General features: G+C 41.6%; 1 protein-coding gene across 1 annotated transcript in view; it reads left to right on the top strand.

Moving 5' to 3' along the window:
* Window positions 1-19,170, top strand: part of LOC144803510 (neutral amino acid transporter 9-like) — a 278,514-nt gene that overhangs the window by 216,486 nt on the left and 42,858 nt on the right. Inside the window, exons 7-8 of the mRNA XM_078671868.1 lie at window positions 5,422-5,570; window positions 9,395-9,484. Coding sequence (XP_078527994.1) covers window positions 5,422-5,570; window positions 9,395-9,484 — 239 coding nt within the window. The remainder of the gene's footprint in view (window positions 1-5,421; window positions 5,571-9,394; window positions 9,485-19,170) is intronic.

Here is a 19,170-nt window from a genome sequence, read left to right as displayed (position 1 = left end):
GCGGCGGAAAAATGAAGCAAAACTGAAAATCGTGAGCAAGAGGAAACAAACGGAGCATGAGCCAAACGGTGCATTACTGGAGGAAAAAGTTACGTGTGCAGGTTACAAAAGCGTACATCGTGAGCAAGAGGAAGCAAACGGAGCATTACCAAAGTGAGCCAAATGGTGCATTACAGGAGGAAAAAGTTACGTGTGCAGGTTACAAAAGCGTAGAAAGTACACATAGGGGTATAGGAGGATAAAGTGACGTGTGCAGGTAGCAAGAGGAAGCAAACGGAGCATTAAAAAAGTGAGCCAAACGGTACATTACAGGAGGAAAAAGTTACGTGTGCAGGTTACAAAAGTGTACAAAGTAAACATAGAGGTATAATACTGCAATATATGGAGGAAGGCTCCGGGGGACCCACGGACAACGTCGGGGCGAGGCGTGGGCCCTGAAGCCTAATTACTCCTGGACAACGTCGGGACGGGCTGCTACTCTACCTAATAAAGGTTTTTGAAACAGCATATAAAGATAGAGATATTTACTTTATCATAACTGGCGCTGTGCAAGATGCCATTTGCAATTATTGCACAGTGCAGACAAGTACACAGTGCCATCAGCTACGCAGTTTGCAGTTTGTGTACTACGTGTAGTTCAAAGTAGACTACGTGCAGCTATGTGTAGTGCTACTATGCAAACTACGCCCAGGGTTAGTTATCACACTTTCTTGAGAATATGCCCCATAGTCTTCTTCTGTCTCAGAAAATCATTTTAGAAACTTCACAGGGTCAGCAGTAAAAGCTCCAAGCTTTGTTCCAATTTTGCTCACAGTGTCATCATCACCTGTAAGAATATGTGCCTTAATAAGAACACTAGGAATATCTGGGTCAAGTTTCTTGTACAAAATATGTAGCAGGATTTAGTGTCTTTTCTCGCCTGTTCCATAACGCATCCATAACTCTGACAATCCTTGAATTAGGAGCATTGCAACAAATCTTAGTAGCACAGCGCCTTGAGTCCCTCACAGGTGATTAGCTGTGCTATACAAACCCGTGGTTGATTAATTGATTGAATAATAACATATGCATCAATTTTTAGAGAATGAATATCTTATATGGACATTATCCATGTTTAAAAAATTTTTTGTCAAATGCAAAAAAATTATTTTAATGTGGATTTCCTAAAAAGGATTTTAACACTGTGTATTGTGGTTGTCGATTTAATTGATGTAAGGTATAGCCTGCTTTTATGATTTTCTTGGAAGGAATCGAATAAAGTTTGTTTGAATGAATGAACATGTGTCATTTGATAGTACAATGACTTGATTTGAACCATTTCAAACAGCCCATTCAACATGTGGCACAATGCAAAGGTCAGCTTCCTCCAATTTGCTGTTAAGTTCTTGAACAATCTGGGCCGTACCTTTTGAATATATCTCTGCAGGCACCAACTCCTCATTGACAATCATTCCTCTTGCAATAATTGGAAATTTAGTGTTCACTTAAGCATCAGCAATGTTTTAGCGAGTTAACATCTACAAGTTAATTTTGTTCGATGTTGATGACCAGAATTTAACAAGTTGCACAGGAATAGGTGTTGAATTTTTGATGCAGGCACGGTCACTTGCTCCATTTGTAGACATTCGTATGATTCTCTCACATTTTTGCAAGATAGTTCAAGATAACTGTCAAAAACAATGTATAGTTCTTGCAAGGTGCACACTGACTTTGATATCTGTAGAACAGTCTGAACGACTTCTCTGAAGTTTTGCATGGATGAAATTTCGACCATTCGCACTTGTGACATACAGTCCACAACAACTGCAGTTTTCAATGAGGACACCTTTTTTAATTGCACTTCTTCAGGTGCAAGTTTTTATCTCTCATCTGAGTTTGTGCTTCACTGGTTTGGTTGCAGCATCTCAATCAAATAATGCATTTGTTGGAAGAAGATCATGCGACAGAATGTCTGTGATAAATTCAGCCCTTTCTTTTGCTACATCAATCTCTCTGTGTGATTGCAAAAGTCGTTTTTTTGTAACCTGTTTTGTAGTGGATGGTTGGATAAAACTCTTATTACGGCAATTAAAGCGTTGAAGTTAAGCTTCAGTGATTATGTCAGACAGCTTTTTCTCTTTTAATACAATCTCCCCTGCTTCAGTGTTGATCCATGTTCCAGAACATCTAGTAGATGTGTCTTTATATTGTTATCCACATACTGTTTGGTCACGAAGGTGTGTAGTCACACAGGCTCAATCATTTCAAATGGGTTTCTTAGCTGCTTTAAGAAATGAAGAAGGCTGTCAACATGTTTATTAAAATGTTCCCCCAAGTTCGTGGTGAGGAACAGTGTCACGATGGTCCATTCATTTTGAATGTGTAATCTCTCTGAAAACATTGCAAATAGAAAGGACTTCATGGTAAGCTAGCTTCCATTGAGCAACATATTAACTTTTACGTGTCTGACCAACAATTCCTTTGAAGCTTTTGTGTGATCTCTGGATAATCTGTTCTAGGGTCATATCTCAAGCCACAGCATTGAACCTTCCCTCTCTGTCTTTTACTACAAAATGTCTTTGGATGAATTTTCTGTAGAGGTACGATTTTACCACCTTTAGCTTCTTCACTCTTTCCAAATAACAAGACCCATATCTAAGGTATCTTATGAAATCAAATTTGCAAAACACAGTAATCGGTGAATCCACAGTCTTCACCTGCAGCTCCCAATCATCTTCCCAATTAGCATGTTGCAAGTTTTTCACTAGTGCTATCATGTGTAAAACATTTCCCCCAGTACTTGCAAAGTTCAAATTTGTATTCACATTCTTTGACAAACTCTACAAACTTGGGGGCATATTATCAAGGGCATTATCGCCGCTGTAGCTGCACTTTTGCTGCTAAAGTGGCGATAATCTTATCGCCCTATTAACAAGGCGGTGCTAACATGCGTCAGCGCATGCTAGCAGCTGATTATCGAATGCTACGCATCTTAGCGATATACATCGCTAATGAGATGCAAAGCAGGTGTTCCCTAACTAAACCAAATTAAAAATATCGCTATCTGACCTTCGCGGTATTTACATGCCGCCTAGGACACCCATAACAATATTGAAAGTCGCGCTAACCGCGGTTATCGCCGGTTATTAACGTCTGTATAAATCCTGACTAACCTATATTTGACATGGGAGGTGGATTGAACATCTAAATCCACTTATCCCTCTCAATAAGAATTCCTCTATCGCTGCAGGGTTATCGCTGGATTACCAGCGATAATCCTGCATTTTGCTGCTATCGCCGGAATTCAGATTGCCGTGGAAATAAGCGTTGTAAATAAGGCGATATCTCGGCGATCTAATCCGGCGATAGCCAGCTTTAAACGAAAGCGCGCTCTTCGTTGCTGATATGCCCCTCTTTTTTTCAGGTTTTCTAATTTTGAACTGAGTATATTGAACATTGCCTGGCTTTGCATTATGTATTTTGAATTAAGTGCACCCTTGTTCTGAGATAAGATAAGCATAACCTAATTTGTCATTCTTGTTTCAGAAAGCATTCCAACGCAATGTTTCTGTAGGCTTGGATATGATGAGCATACGAATTCTGCTTAATACTAACCGGACAGTTTTGCTTCCAAAGATGTCAGCCTCAATAAGTGCATCATGTATGCCACATCCACAGAAATAACTTCCTGCACAGCTCAACTCAACTTTTGTCATGTGAATAACACACCCATCATTGGATAAGATCATCAAATTCACCTGGATTGCTCATATAAATGACGGCTACAATACGGAAAACACCTTAATAGCACAAAATTGCCAGGATAGGCTGGTCTTCAAGCTGAGCACGCACCTTTGGGAGATTCTTTAGAGCTGTGTATACTGTTGCGTAGTTTGAAACTGGAGATGGCATTACTGGTATAAACCCGACCTTCTTCAGTGGGACTGTATTCTGGGAGATCAGAGCATTTATTTCAGCCCACAGTGTAACTAGCTTTTCTTCATCCGTTAGTCCGCGCCACATAAGCGATATGATAAATTCATTTAAATCAGCTTTGCAGACTGCACCATCCGGTAGAGGAAGATCCATGTCCTCAGACACTTTGAAACTTTCTGGTGAACTGGGACTTGTTGACGGCTTGTAGTGGTTTTGCACACGTTGGCAAGGCAGTTTGGTTATAAGTTTGCAGCTTAGTTTTTTTATTGCTGCAGCAGCTACTTCAATGGTACAGTCTTCAAAAAACACCATGGCAGAATCAGGTGTGCTGGATGTTCCAGACAAAGAAGAGCTGTCTTCAGAATCAAAATAATGTAGAGCAGTAATTTTAAATCCTTTCCTAGTAAAGTGACTTGAAAGTGGTGTGCTGCCACATTCACACGTTTTTACAGCATGAGCTTCTAACAAGTTTCTGTTCTGTACTATGTCATTATAACTAGTTTATACACCAATCCTATTTATTGAAGTGATTAGCTCCCTACTTTTGCACTTGTCATAGACTGCATGGGCGATCATCATGTGTAGCAGAGCTTTCATTTTGCCGTGATATAATTCATAAAACATAATTTGGAAAAGGCAGTACATTTGCACAGCATAAGCATGTCGGATCATGGGATTGTCTTCCAGTTCTTTGCATATATTTTCAAAGCCATCATCAATTTTGTCGGTTTCTGTTCTGAACTCAAGAACTTTAGTTTGTAACAGTTTTGCTTTGCTGAAATTAAACAATGGTGTAAAACATTTTAAGACAACATCAGGCATTCTTGTTGACTCCCAAAATCTAAATCTTTCAGGTCTTAAAATGGTTTCTGTTGATTTTACTGTATCCTGTGATCCTATTTTGGCAGCAATAACCTCATGTGTCAGTTAAGAAACCTTAAGAGGCTCATTCATTTTGTTAGACTGACAAAAAACAATTCTGTCGTACATTCTTGCCAGAAAAATCTTAATTTTTTGTAGTATGGATCAATACAGTTTCATCAATATTGATTGTTATTTCTCTGATCTCACTGAGTGTGAACCCACAGCCAGCACTAAAGAGTGACTTCAAAACTTCATTTGCTTTTTCAAAGAGTGCATACTCAACTGAGGGCTGGCAGTTACATTGCTGCTGGGGGCTCCTTGTACATTCATATTTTCGATTGTATGCATGCATGCAGTTCGGGTGGGCATATGAATCTGCTGTAAATACATTCAGCTTGCTATTTAGATCAGCTACTATGCTGAAAACTTCATCTTGGAAGAAACTAGCTGCAGATCAAAACATGTTTAGCCTTTGAGACTCACATTCTCTGTACTTTGTTCTTTTGTCAATCTCTTTGGCTCTTATTCTGGCGAAACCACAGATAATACATTAAAGATCCTCTGCTTTATGATCAGACTTGCCTAAAATGAATCATTCAGAGTTTGATCACTGGGAAACACTGCTCTATTATTGTTTTGCAGAATTTTTTGGATAACCTGCCCATCAGCGACGTGTGGGGCATGATTGGTCGGCTACTGATGCTCTTTCAGCTCATCACTGTCTACCCCCTCCTGGCCTTCATCATCAGAGTCCAACTATTCCAGGAGCTCTTCAAAAAGGTCTATCCCAGGTAAGGGTCTAGAACGATTGAAAGTGGAGTTTACTATCACTGGTAGAGGATGTAAGATCTCATGTAAAGATACATGCATGACAACCTCTTTGTGGGGCATCAGTGCCAGTAGGGGGATCTTTTAGGAATTAGAGCATTGCACAGTCTTCCCAGAGTTATTATCGGAGGTAAGAGAATGATTGACTTTTTGAAAGAGAAAATAGCCATCTGAAGCTTGACTATTCCAGGAATGAATATGAGCCTTACAAAGACTGTGCAGCCCTCATATGAGAACAGACATTGGAAATATTTTACATCACATGTGGGAACTTTCAGAGGTGCCAAGAAGATCATCATTAACCTTTTACAGAGAAACAATAGCTTGCTCTAGTCAAATGTTAGGGCCACCTGGCCTTCACGTGGATTTGATTGAACCATTCCAAACCCAATAGAATTGCAGCCATGGAGCTGAGCCTCCCAATCACGCACTGCTCATAATTAGCGCATATGCTCTTTGAGTCCCAGCAGCAGGTGGTGGCTAAACTTGACCCCTCGAGGTCTGGAAATGACCTTCCTCACCTGCCAATTTATTAATATCCTCTAAAAATTACATTACATGTTTGAAAGGTATAAAATACATTGAGGCCTGTTCAGAAAGGTATACATACTTGTGAGAAAATCAACCTGTATATGTTTTCTATTGCTTTAGCTCAACTACTACTTTTTGCTATTCACCTTATGCAAGTGTAAAGTTTCTTAAAAGCGTAGACTTACATGTAATAATCATGTAAAAGATAAGTTAATAGTTTAATGATAGTACTAGAAATTTTTGCCATGTAAGTGAAGTTCTCTGCCACTGGAGCGGAAATCTCCATTTGGTAAAGTATCGGAAGTGTAAAGGTTTATTAAGCTAAAAAAAAAGTAAAGAAAATGTCATTTAAAATATAAATGTATATTATTTTGTATGTGTATTTAACTATTTAGGATACATTAAATTAAAGATAATAAATATTTAACAATGTTATGATGCATTAAAATATTATTGAAAGAGATCTATACAATTAATTTAAAGAGACGTAATTGTATTGTTACATACATGTTTAATATAAAAAGATTATGTTCAAATGAATACATTTTTTATTTTCAGATAATTTTCAAACATTAAATTAAATCTATTTATATTTTTCTAAAAGTTTAATTAATTTAATTTATTTAAGAATTATTCCCTATAGGGTATCATTTTAAATCTCTACCCCAATTACTTTTTATGGGAGGGTGTTGCAGTACCAGCGTTTGAGTATGTGTGGTGCTGGATTTGCTCCAGCTTACAGCTTTACAACAGTTGTGGGTCCTTTCCGGCTTTAGTAACGTCAGAAGTGCCATTTGTGAATAGGAATTGGCTTACTCTTTTGTGGGTGGGTGCATGTTCCTACCTAAACCCTTATTTACTTCTCCCTTAACCTTTTACATTCTGTAGTAAGTATTTTCCTTTTCCAGCTACTCCCTTCTTTCCCTGCCTAATTTACTACTGAAACTATTCAGCCAATGCGGAGATCTCCGTACAGAAAAAGATAGGATAGGCGGCGCAGAATCTCTACACGTAGGTTTGTGAATAGCATTTTGCAGTATGTTAATAGTACTACTGAATTATTACTAAATGTACTACAAAATTCAGTTTGTGAATAGTCCCTATTATGTGAAGCAGGACTCCTAAGGATAAGGCAGCTTCTTTATGCACCAGCATCGCACATATTTTAGGAATTTGTATGCATATGTGTAGGTTTCTATGTGTGCATAAAAAATACACAAGGATCACTTGCAAGCCATGGCTTTGGGTTCCTTTCCTCAAGGTGCCTAAGTGGAAACCTCCCTAGGCGGTGCCAACAGCAGCTCCTATGCCTCTACTCTATGCCGGCACATGCACTTGTAGATGGTGTGCCTGAACTGCCAAAATTGCTGAAGATATCTGGAACGTTGTCCGCAATCATATGTCACCTGCATGATCCATTGCTGAAGACAGATATCATATATGAGATTGCTTCGCATAAATCAAAAAGAGAGTGGAAATTTCGATACACATTGTGGACTAGCAGGGGGTGCATGTTAAAAATACAGGGCCCGGTTCACAGAACTAACTTAAGACAAAATCCTAAACTTACTACTTTTGGTATTCACAGAAGTTAGGATTTTGTCTTAAGACAGGCTTAAGACAAAATCCTAACTTAAGTCTGTCTTAAGTCTGTCTTAAGACAAACTTAAGACAAAATCCTAACTTCTGTGAATACCAAAAGTAGTAAGTTTAGGATTTTGTCTTAAGTTAGTTCTGTGAATCGGCCCCATGAGGGAAAAGCGTGCCGGGCAGTATATTTACAAATTTTGTGCTGGTGCACGCTTGATGCAGTTATGCTTGGCAGGGCTTAATTTGAGCCAGTGGTTACCTAATTGTCAACACCACACAAATAACAGTCTTCAACAGGGTGGCACCGTTTGTCTAATTTAGGGATGAGCACGATCACAATTGTTTATTGATTCAATATACATTGAAAATTACTAATACCTGCCACCCAAGACATTCTTCTAGCTTTGGGGGGCGTGTAATAGTCCCAATGGTTACTCTTGTAGGAGTGTGATGGTTAGGAGTTGTGTTGATACTGACATTGGCTGTACTGGCAGGGGTAATGGCTGATAAAAGCTGCAGTGGCCTCCTGCAAATTGAGCACTAGCTTAAAGTTTTTATAATGAATGATGAATCTCTTTCAAGTTTTGCATTGTAATGTGTCATGCGAGCACCTGTATAAAACTTTAGTTAACAAAGCCCTAGCTTTCCAGGGCTGTTTGAAATCCCAAAGTCAGTGAATGAATGAAATCACAAGAGTGTGCAAGTACCCCAAGGCTGTAAAGGATCCCTAGGGTGAGCAACAAAGTAGTGCATGTCTTTATGGTTCTCTTATATGTTAGCATAGAAAAGAAGTCTAAAGCATATACATGCAAGAAACTCTAGAACTGTGCAACAGAGAATTCTAGGCACTAGAAAATCCTACAGCGCTTGAACACAACACAGCCCTCCTTGGTTGGGAAATACATACTGGGGCACATGCATCATTCATAGATTTTGCGATTCTTAATTTGCGAAAATTACAGAATCGCAAATTAAGAATTGCAAAATGCTATGCATCATTTTTTTGGCTATTGATTTGGGATTCGGTAAAAATCGCAATTTTTACCGAATCCCAAATCAATAGCGAATTCCTAAGTGCATTTTCGCAAATCCCATTGATTCCTATGGGCCAAAAGGCCCATAGGAGTCAATGGGAAGGCATTTACAAATTCGCAATTTGTTGATGCATCCCAAGGGTGCAGGGGGGGGTCCAAAGGACCCCCCCCCTGCACCCCTGAAATGCATTTGAAAGTGCATGTTTCACACACACATGTCCTAAGGACATGTGTGTCTGTAACATGACAGTTTAAAAAATGCATTTTTTTGCTTTTTGACAGATTTTCGCAAATTAACACGAGGGTCAACCTCGTGTTAATTTGCACTTCCTATTTCATAATTCGCATTTTTTTTTTAAATGATGCATTGCATTTAAGGAATCGCACAAATGCGATTCCTTAAATGCATTCGCATTTTTAAGAAATGCAAAAAAATGCGAATTCTGAAAAAGTGTTTGATGCATCCCAAAAACGTATTTAGGAAGTGCAAACGGCCAAATTTACCGATTCGCACCGTTTGCACTTCCTAAATAGGTTGATGCATGTGCCCCACTGTGAATTAATAAATGCAAATATATGCAAATGCAAATTATATGAAACTTATCTGGATTTATCTTCTTGTTTGTTTTTAGTTTTTTCCATGTGTTAGCCCTTAATATTCTCCTGGTGGTCCTTGGTTCACTGATGGCAAAGTTCTACCCCAACATTGGAAGCATCATCAGGTGAGTGTAACCAATGAGGCATGTGCTTTGTGTAAGGATCCTCTCCTCGTGGGAGAGATGCACTTGGCACTGATGGTGACTTAGTACTAAAGGATATGGATTTTGGCAATATGTGTGCCCCTTAGATTCATGCATCTCACAAAGGCTGGTGTCAACCTGCAGCATATGAAATACAGGGGTTCATGTTGTATCAAAGGCACTGGGCTTTGTCTGCAGTCATCTGCTGGCAGCCACTCTTTTTCAACAGTCCTGAAGGATGAAACATAATCGCAAGTCTATTGAGGGGATGGGAGCAAGGGCAGTAAATTAATGACTATTTCCCAGAAAGACTCTTTATTTCCTCCTCTACTCTGGTCAACTTTTTTCCTTTTGATGTCTGTCACCCAGGCTGGGACCTATTATTTATTACTCCACTTGAATTTGCAGATAGAGGTGTGAATCAGTCTAGATTTTTAATTCCATCTTATCATATACAGCAAATGAATAAAATATACACTGACTGTCCAAACATGCATAGAATACTGCTGGCGTTTAGGGTTTGGGATCTAATATAAATAATATATGGCAATCTGAAGTAAAAATAATAGTTTTAGGCAAAATCACAGATTATATGAGTAATGAAAAGGGTTCTGCCCATGTAACCCGCCCAGATGTTTTGCTTTTGTATCACCTGGTTTTTGGCCTTTTTACTGTGCGTGAGCCTCCCAACTGGTGACTCAAGCATGGTAAACACATGGTAAATGAACAGTGTCTTTATGTGCACACGTTTGAGGGCTGCATGTGTAAACCTACCTTTGTGTGCAGCCCAGCAGCTGCGTACCGGTAGCCTGACACAGAGGGGACTCTGCAGGTTTAGATATTTTCCTGGGGTCAGACTTATAATGTTAGAGTGCATTCATAGGGAAAGTCAATGTGGTTTACTGTCTTGTCTGCAGGGATATTTCATTATACACAGAAGGGGAACAATGCCTTAGAGTGCTGTTTTGCTTCCCTTTGGCTTACAAAGTTCAGTGGCATATGAAAATGGAGTGAAACGTGTACACCAAAAGCAAACCTGAGAGTTCTGAGAATATAGGTGTACAACTTATGGGTCATCCAGAATCATCATATTCTCTGGCTCAGCTCAGGGTCAGAGCCCAGGTCTTTTGCCACCCTGCAGTGGCAAGTTTATTATATGTCTCTTCAGCAGCAGAAATAAAGGCCTCCATATCCAAAGTCAACAAGTAACAGTGCTTCATTCAGCTCCTTAAGGGGAAAAGGGTAGGAAGAAAGATCTGCATCATTCAGTTAGCTGTCACACTGTACAATTGAGGGAGCCCTGACCTCTAGAGCTAACACAGCCAGGTACTCCTCTTTGAAGTCTTTGTGGGAATGGCCCTGGCAGTGATATCAGCGGGTTGCGGAGCTGAAGCCCCTAGAGGATTTGTGACTAGTGACCTGGGTGAAGCCATCTTAAATTATCCCAGCATGCTGTGCAGGGATGTTGGGACAGGGGTGGAGAGGTGATGTTGCCCCCTTAGGATTGGCCAGGGGTGCCTGGCTTCTACAACTTTCCGCCCCCACTTAAGAAATCTTGCACAGGAGGAAGAGCTCTATAGTTAAGCTTTTTGGTAGACCTGGACACTGAGACTGGAGGTAGCAGCCATGGACCGCTGAAAGGAGGAACCCTCTAATGCCCACCTGGACTAAGGACTCTGACTACAGTTGACCCCAGAACCAGTGGGTCCCTTCCCAGGACCAGGGGAGCTGGTCCCTTTGACCCTATAAGGCAGGGGTCTCCAACCTTGTCAGTAGTAAGAAGTTCTTATGTTCAAGGAAAATCATCCATAGCTACTAATAATATTAGTAAAATACACATAACAAATGGTTATATTAGTGGCCACCCAATGCAGGATTACCAGCCATGATCACTGCAGTACAGGATTACCAGCAGTAATTTTAAAAAGGCTTTTAAAATTGTGAATGACTTTACAAGGGTAATATATAATAGCCACAGATGCAGATATAGAACGGAAATTATTGGTATTGAAAATACACATATTTTCATATTGAATTCTCACTTTTTAATTTTGGTACGCATATATTAAGTCAAAAAAGCAAAACGCTTCTAGTTTAGTAGCCTGGACTACACACAGGAGAGCTACTTAAAGGTAGCTGCAGAGCTACCAGTAGCTCACAAGCTAATCGTTGGACAAGCCTGCCCTAAGGACTAGTTGATGGAAGAGCTGGACTTCTGCACCAAGGAAAGAAGCGCCAAAGGACAAAAAGAAAAAAGGCTGGTGCAGGGAGCCAGTGGAACCAGCTCCCTTCAAAGCCTGCCACCTTGGAGGCCAGAAGGCTTAAGGAAAGGGCTCCAGGTGGCTAAGGCTCTCCACCAGGAGTAAAATGAGCCAAAGATCGAACAAAATGACCCAATGAGTCCTGAGATGCAATAGAACTAAGGATTTAGGACATATTAACAAGATGTGCGATAATAAAAGCACATCGCACATTTCCATATCGCCGGCTATCGCCGGATTTAATCGCGGTGATAGCGCGTAATTATCAACGCGCAACACGTAGGCGAAATTAAATCCGGCTATAGTCGGCAATAGGGAACATTAGCGCATGAAAACAAGTGTTGTTGTCACGCGCTAATGTGTGCCTTGATAATATGGGGGGGGGGGGGATTCAGCTTTATGATCCACACCCCCATGTTATCAATGCTTAACACCTGATCAAAGCAGGCGTTGGGAGACCTGCGATAAACGAGTTTATTCCAGGTCTCCTTCTCCCAACGCCTGCCTTGATAATAGGGTGTTAACACCTCCAACGACATTTTAAATGTGGTTGGACGTGGGAACGCCCAACCTGCATCCCATTAGCATTACTTATCAAAAATACATCTCTAACTCAGGTTAGAGACGTATTGGTAATAGTGCGAGGAAAAAAAAATGTGTTAGCGACTTTAAAAAGTCGCTACCGCATTTATCGCGGGCTTGGTAATATGCCCCTTAATCGTTGACCCCTAAGCGACGTCCGCAGCGCATGAAGCTCTGCAGTTTGAAGCTTATAAACCCCCGGGGTGGGCCAGGGCCTTGTGGTAGCCGCAATGACTGGCATTCATTCGTAGACCTTGGGAGAGGGCGTACATGGGGCCTCCATCCTAGATTTCAGATGGCCCTGGGGTCTTAACCACAGGCTGGATCTCATTTGTAAGGGCCTGGGACCCTAACTCCAGGCCCCCCAACACTGAAAAGAAAGCAGGGAGTGGTGTTGCACCCTCTTGAGAGTCAGAGGAGGGGCCTGAAATCCCCAACTCCGGGCCTGATGTGCGTAGCTACATGAGGGATTGCTGTCGCGCTCCCCTGAGTGGAGGAGGACGGCTGTGGCACTCCCCACAAGAGTGGTGAGCCTGCCCCGCTCACCATGCCTGTGTCTAAGGGGAGCATGTAGCCAACACCAATACGCAGGTGCGGACAAGGATAGAAGACTGTTGCCTGGCTCCCGCGATGGGCTGCTCCCAATGAAGAAGGGCATTTGTGGTGGCCAGGCAGGACTGGGCACTCCAAGGAAGAAAAAAAAGAAATTAAACAAAAGGAGGCAATGCAGCACATCAAATCAAGCAACCGGACCTGCGCAGTATTATGCAGGCTTCCTGTGGAGGGAGCGCCCAATGAATGCCCTATTGGGCTTTTTCACAGTATGATGTTCTGGAACTGTGGTGGCAACAAAGGTCAGAGGTATGCAAGGGAGCTGCAGATGTGCAGCAGCTCACCCAAAGTAAACTCTTATGAAGGGTGATCCCAGGTTGAGAGAGTCAAGGAGAAGATGACCACCCTAAGCCCTGCCTAAGATATTCATGCACTTCCCAGACTGGAGCATCGGCTCTACAACTGGGAGTGCAGTGCAGCACCCTCTAGTGGCTTAGCCTATGGGAGCAGTTTATGTGACCTAAAGGTTGTCAAAGAAGACACAGACACTAGGGGCCCGATTCACAGAACTAACTTAAGACAGAATCCTAAACTTACTACTTTTGGTATTCACAGAAGTTAGGATTTTGTCTTAAGTTTGTCTTAAGACAGACTTAAGTTAGGATTTTGTCTTAAGTCTGTCTTAAGTCTGTCTTAAGACAAACTTAAGACAAAATCCTAACTTCTGTGAATACCAAAAGTAGCAAGTTTAGGATTTTGTCTTAAGTTAGTTCTGTGAATCGGCCCCGTGGTTAATGTTTCAACAATGCTTTATTTAAAAATGTTTTTTCTATGGGTTGAACAGTTCTTTGTTCACAAGTGTTATTCACAATGTTTTTATGCACTGCTACATTCAAAGATATTACTTGCCATGCTTTATTGAAAAGTGTTCTTAATGCTAACAATAACACACATTCCCATAAGGCTTCAATGCTTTATTAATGATAATGTGAACATTTGATTGTAACTCTTGAATAAGTGCAGAGGAGGATGTTATGCTTTACTATTGATAATGTGGGCACAGGATTGCAATACTTGATTATTATAAAAAGTGCAAAGGGATTATGGTTAGTGAAATCAGTGATTGAATGTGGTGATATCATGACTTGATTCTGGTCTTCGAGTGTGATAACATTGACTTGATGTAAACTGACACCCTGCATAAATGGTTATGTGCTGTATTGTTTCTGGTGGGGGTGCTGTGAATTTTTTGAACATTGCTTCTTTATAAAATAAACTCCTTTCCCGGCTGGGTTTGGAAATTTTATAACACGTATAGTTTTCCATTGTGTTTCTATACAGCATTGGTTTGTTGATCTTGAAATAAGCTAAGGACCGTTTTGTTCACTATAACGTTGTTATACCCATGGTACTTAGCTATCTGTTGGGTCTCCCTTGTTACTTAAAAAAACTATAGCGCAATCACCAGGATTGCAGGGTTTTTCTAAACTCGATTTACCTCGGCACCGAGGTCGACCTTCCTAGTGTCCTTGTACACACACTTGTAGGCTTTTGAATTTACCTTTCTTTCCTTGTTTTAGCCTTAGGAGATGTCAGACCATGCCCCTTTGTATTCAATAGACCACATCAAGCACCTATGCACGTTACCGTCACTCTTGTCAGAAACTCCCGATGCTCCGACATCTGCAACATCCAGTCTTCCAGAGCAGTTAGAGAAACTGCAAAAAAAGCAAGTTAGATTAAAACTGATGATATTAATGCTAACTGATTATCTCAAATCCGGAGTAATCCCACTTGGTCTACAAGTACGCAATATCCCTGGGATCTTTACGGATAACCCCAAATACATTACCAACTTCAGCCACATTGGGACCACATGCTCAAGACAGTGGCTGGCGCTTGGCATCGACATTGCGACAGAAACGCTGAAAACCCTTGAGGTTGAGATTGCAGATTTACTTAAAGAAATTAATGATTCTGACCCCACAGCTGAATGTAAGAAATTGCTGGAACAAGTGGAAAAAACAATAGCTGATTACTGTCGTATTGAACAGAACAAAAAAGCTAATAAAGTTAAAAAAGATATCAGAAATTACAGCACTGAGACTAATTATCCATACTTGAATAAAGAGTTTTACACCAACAGGCCATATTTCAATCCTCAGAATAGACCTTGGGGCCGTTTCAATAAAAGACAGAACATAGTTGGGTTCTCAGACACCTCAGAAGACTCATCTGATAATTCAGATCCAGGTGAGGGAGGGAGCAACCGAGGTAGAGGTCGTGGTGGTGCACAAGGCAATTTTTTAGCCAGAGGCCAACCAGGAACCCCTCAGAGGGGGAGGGCCAAGAAACCCAGAACATGGTTCAACGCCCCAGGGGAGCGGAGGACACGCAACAATTTTTATCAGTGGTGATACCCACAACAGAGAATGTGACTGAAACATTGCCTATTTTTAATTTGTCTAGCCATGTTTTACAGCACTCAGAATTGGAAGTTCTGAAAAAAGGACTCTCCTTTGTCCCCACTGTTCGCCCTAACTTCATGGAGTTGCAAACAGAGTTACTACGTTTTTTTAGACTGGTACGGCTGAAAGCATTCTTTCAATTGCACCCCACTCCTGAAGCAAACCGTAACACCCCTTTTGCCCCCCCCTCTACTTTCCTTCCCACGGCGAGTATGATTCCACCTGAGATCATCACGTTTGAGAAACTCATTCTCAAAGAGCTCGAGTTTTTGGGAAGTAAAAGGATATACATCCCCTACAACATTTCAAAGAACGAGAAGGAGGCAATAGACTCACTCAAAGGTAATACCAACTTAATCATTAAGAGCGCTGATAAGGGCGGTGGCATTGTCCTGCAAAATATTGATGCCTATAAAAACGAGATCATCCGACAATTGAGTAATAGGGAACATTACTTGAGACTTGGCCGGAACCCAACGGCTGAAATTCAAGGCCTGATAAAACAAATCACAGTGGCTGCCAGGGACGAGGGGTTTCTTAGCAAGAAGGAATTCAATTTCCTGAATGTTAAGTGTCCCAGACTCCCAGTCATCTACACACTCCCTAAGGTTCATAAAAACAGTGTGAACCCACCAGGCCGACCGATAGTATCGGCCTGTGGCTCTATTTTGGAACCGTTAGGGTCCTATGTGGACTTCTTTATTAAGGACTTTGTGCCTGAAACGTGCTGTTATGTCCGTGACAGCATGGAAATGATTAATCTTGTGGAACACCTTCCCTATGACCCCAGCAACCAAACACTTTGCACGCTAGACGTAGAGTCGCTCTACACTAATATCCCTCAGGGAGCGGCTCTACATGTCATAGAAAGAATACTTGATTCCAGACCTAGACCACACAGGGTACCGACATTGTTTGTCTTGCAATTGCTAGAACTCTGTCTTACCAGAAACTTCTTTATTTTTGACGGGACATTCTACCAACAGATAAAGGGATGCTCAATGGGAGCGATTTTTGCTCCCCATCTGGCCATTCTTTACATGGATGCGCTTGAGACAAGCACAATCCTAGCCGACACAAATCCATTCAGAACCAGCATTGGTATTTGGCGCCGGTACATAGACGATATTTTTTTGATTTGGAATTCAGAGGGAGAAGGTCTTAACTCATTTTTGCACTGGTTGAACAACAATTGTGACAGTTTGCAGTTTACTCTCTCAAGTCATAAAACAGAGATACCATTCTTGGATCTTTTGATTTATCATGAGGCAGGGGAGCTACTCACTCGACTCTATAGGAAACCGACCGAGCGGAATACATTACTCAGGTACAATAGTAATCACCCTAAAGCCCTGAAAGACTCACTTCCGTACTCACAGTTCCTTCGGATTAGAAGGAATTGCTCTGTTAAAGTTGATTACTTTAAAGAGGCAGCGATCCTGTGTTCAAAACTCAAATCAAGAGGGTATCCAAGCAGGTTAGTGCGTAATGCCTCGAAACGTGCATGGTACTGCCCCAGAGAGGTTCTCCTCCAGCCAAAAACCAGGCCCAGTGCAGGCAGGATTGCCTGTGTCACAACGTTTTCCCCAATCTCTGATAAAATTCGTAAAACAATTCTACGTCACTGGCCAACCTTGAATGCTGGGCAGCTGGCCTTTGATAAACCCCTGTTTGCTTTCAAGAAAAGCAGAAATATAAAAGACCATTTGGTACGAGCAGCTTTACCTGCGCAACCCCCGACGGGTACAATTGAATCTAGCTGGGGCCTGCCCCCAATTAGGGGTCATGTGAAATGTGGGCATTGTATTGTTTGTAATCTGACACTTGAGGGTTGCACATTTAGTCACAATAACATCACAGTTGATTTAAAAGACTTCACAAACTGTAATAGTCACAATTTGATTTATGCGATTCTATGTCCGTGCCCGCGAATGTATGTGGGCCAAACTACTCAAAAAATAAGGACCAGAATAAGTCAGCATCGAAGCCGCATTAGGTGTGGCACTCCAAATGCACCCCTTGTTGAACACTATGCCAGTATGAAGCATACAGCGGATGACCTCCAATGGACAGTCCTGAAATCCGTCAAACTACCACAGAGGGGCGGTAATCTACAGCAGTTGCTAAATCGTGAGGAATTGAAATCCATCATTCAATTCAATACTATTCGGACTGGGCTCAATCGAAGTGAGGACTGGACTACGTTGCTCTGATTGAACAGTGAACAAAGAATTCATGAGATAAGACAGTAATGGCCTAACCCTCTGGTTTAATGCTGCACAATGAATACTCCATGACATCATGGCGAACTGTAAATATAAATATGATCTCCTGGAAGTGTAATTACCGACTGGTTATGTAATGTGTTTTTACTAATTATTCACCGTTTCTAAAAGTCACCTTGGCACAATCACCTTGTTTTCACTGGCGCCCCTTCCCCCGTATTTAGCCATTACAAAATGGCCCCCGCAGTAGACAGCCCGCCTCTAAGGCTTGGCACCCGTATTGAAGGTCATGTGACCTGCGCGGCGTGCTACTATCTCGGCGTGCTCTCGCAGTCCACTGACTTGCATTCGGCATCGACCGAGGAGCCACGGGAAGACGAGTCCTCATCGGGACTGAGTAAGTAATTGTGGAGCGTCCAAATTGTTTGGCTATGACCCGCCCGTTGGCCGGTACTGATGCACTCCTTACTCTTTACCTTACAGCGTCCAAATCCCCATTGTTGGGATCCCACGTGTACGGTCCATGATACCTACACATATTTTTTATTTTATTTTATTTCTTTTGTTCAAAGTAAACTCCGGCTGGTTTGCCAATTTGAGCACCTCAAGGTAAGCTATACCGCCGCTGCTCTTAGTCACAGAGCCTCCCCCGTAGCCTGTTATTAAATGCGCCTCTCTTTTTTCAGCGCCACCTCCGCGTTTAGAAACGACCAATACGGTTTAAGTATCCTGCCTTACCTATTGCGTCCGGACCCCTGAAGAAACCACCTTGTCATTCCTCTGCGTGGTACGTTGTCCGCTTGTAGCCTCATTATTTAAGAAATCATGGTTTGTGCTACTTTTAAAACTTGGGCATTCCAACTTGATTCTGTCCCTAGCATTTTGGCCCCGAGGTTATCACACGGCCCACCGCACTCGAAGTAAAGGCCACCCTCGCCCTCACTCCACGCTACTGTGCTATCATTGACAATCCCCATACCCAGTAGACCATTATTTGAATGGTTCACAATCACGTCATTTCACGCTAATTCTCGCAGCCACTCACGCACGCCACTGCGATTCCGAGGAACTTGAAAATGCTGTTACTTGATGTTTGATTAAGTCACATACACCATGCACTTGGTCACACACTGCGATTTCGATACATAGTTGGCATGCGTCTGCAAACTACTCTTAAGTTGTTTGAAATATTTTTTTCTCTTCGTCTCTCCTGAACAGGCTTCTTTTACAATCAGGCATGTCTTGTTCATTACAAATGTCCTGATGATGATCCCATGTATCTTATTGAGCAATAGGGATCGAAACGTCGACACCCATGAGTGGGTTCATATTTACAACATTGATCAATAAGATTGTTTATATTCCACTCCAGGCGATACTGTGATTGATTTTTTACCTATAAACAGTACCCTGTCTTTGCTCTCGCTCTTTGCCTGATAGACACCCCTTTCACCCTTATGCTATCTTTCTGTTTCCTTCTTTTCATGTACGACACAGGCTTGTGTCTTGTGATTACGAATGTATTACTGAATTGAACATTGCTTCTTTATAAAATAAACTCCTTTCCCGGCTGGGTTTGG

Source organism: Lissotriton helveticus, chromosome 1_2, assembly GCF_964261635.1.
Source record: "Lissotriton helveticus chromosome 1_2, aLisHel1.1, whole genome shotgun sequence".
NCBI classification, from domain to species: Eukaryota; Metazoa; Chordata; class Amphibia; order Caudata; family Salamandridae; genus Lissotriton; species Lissotriton helveticus.
Note: the sequence above shows the minus strand (reverse complement) of the source record. Positions and strands in the feature narration are given on the sequence as shown.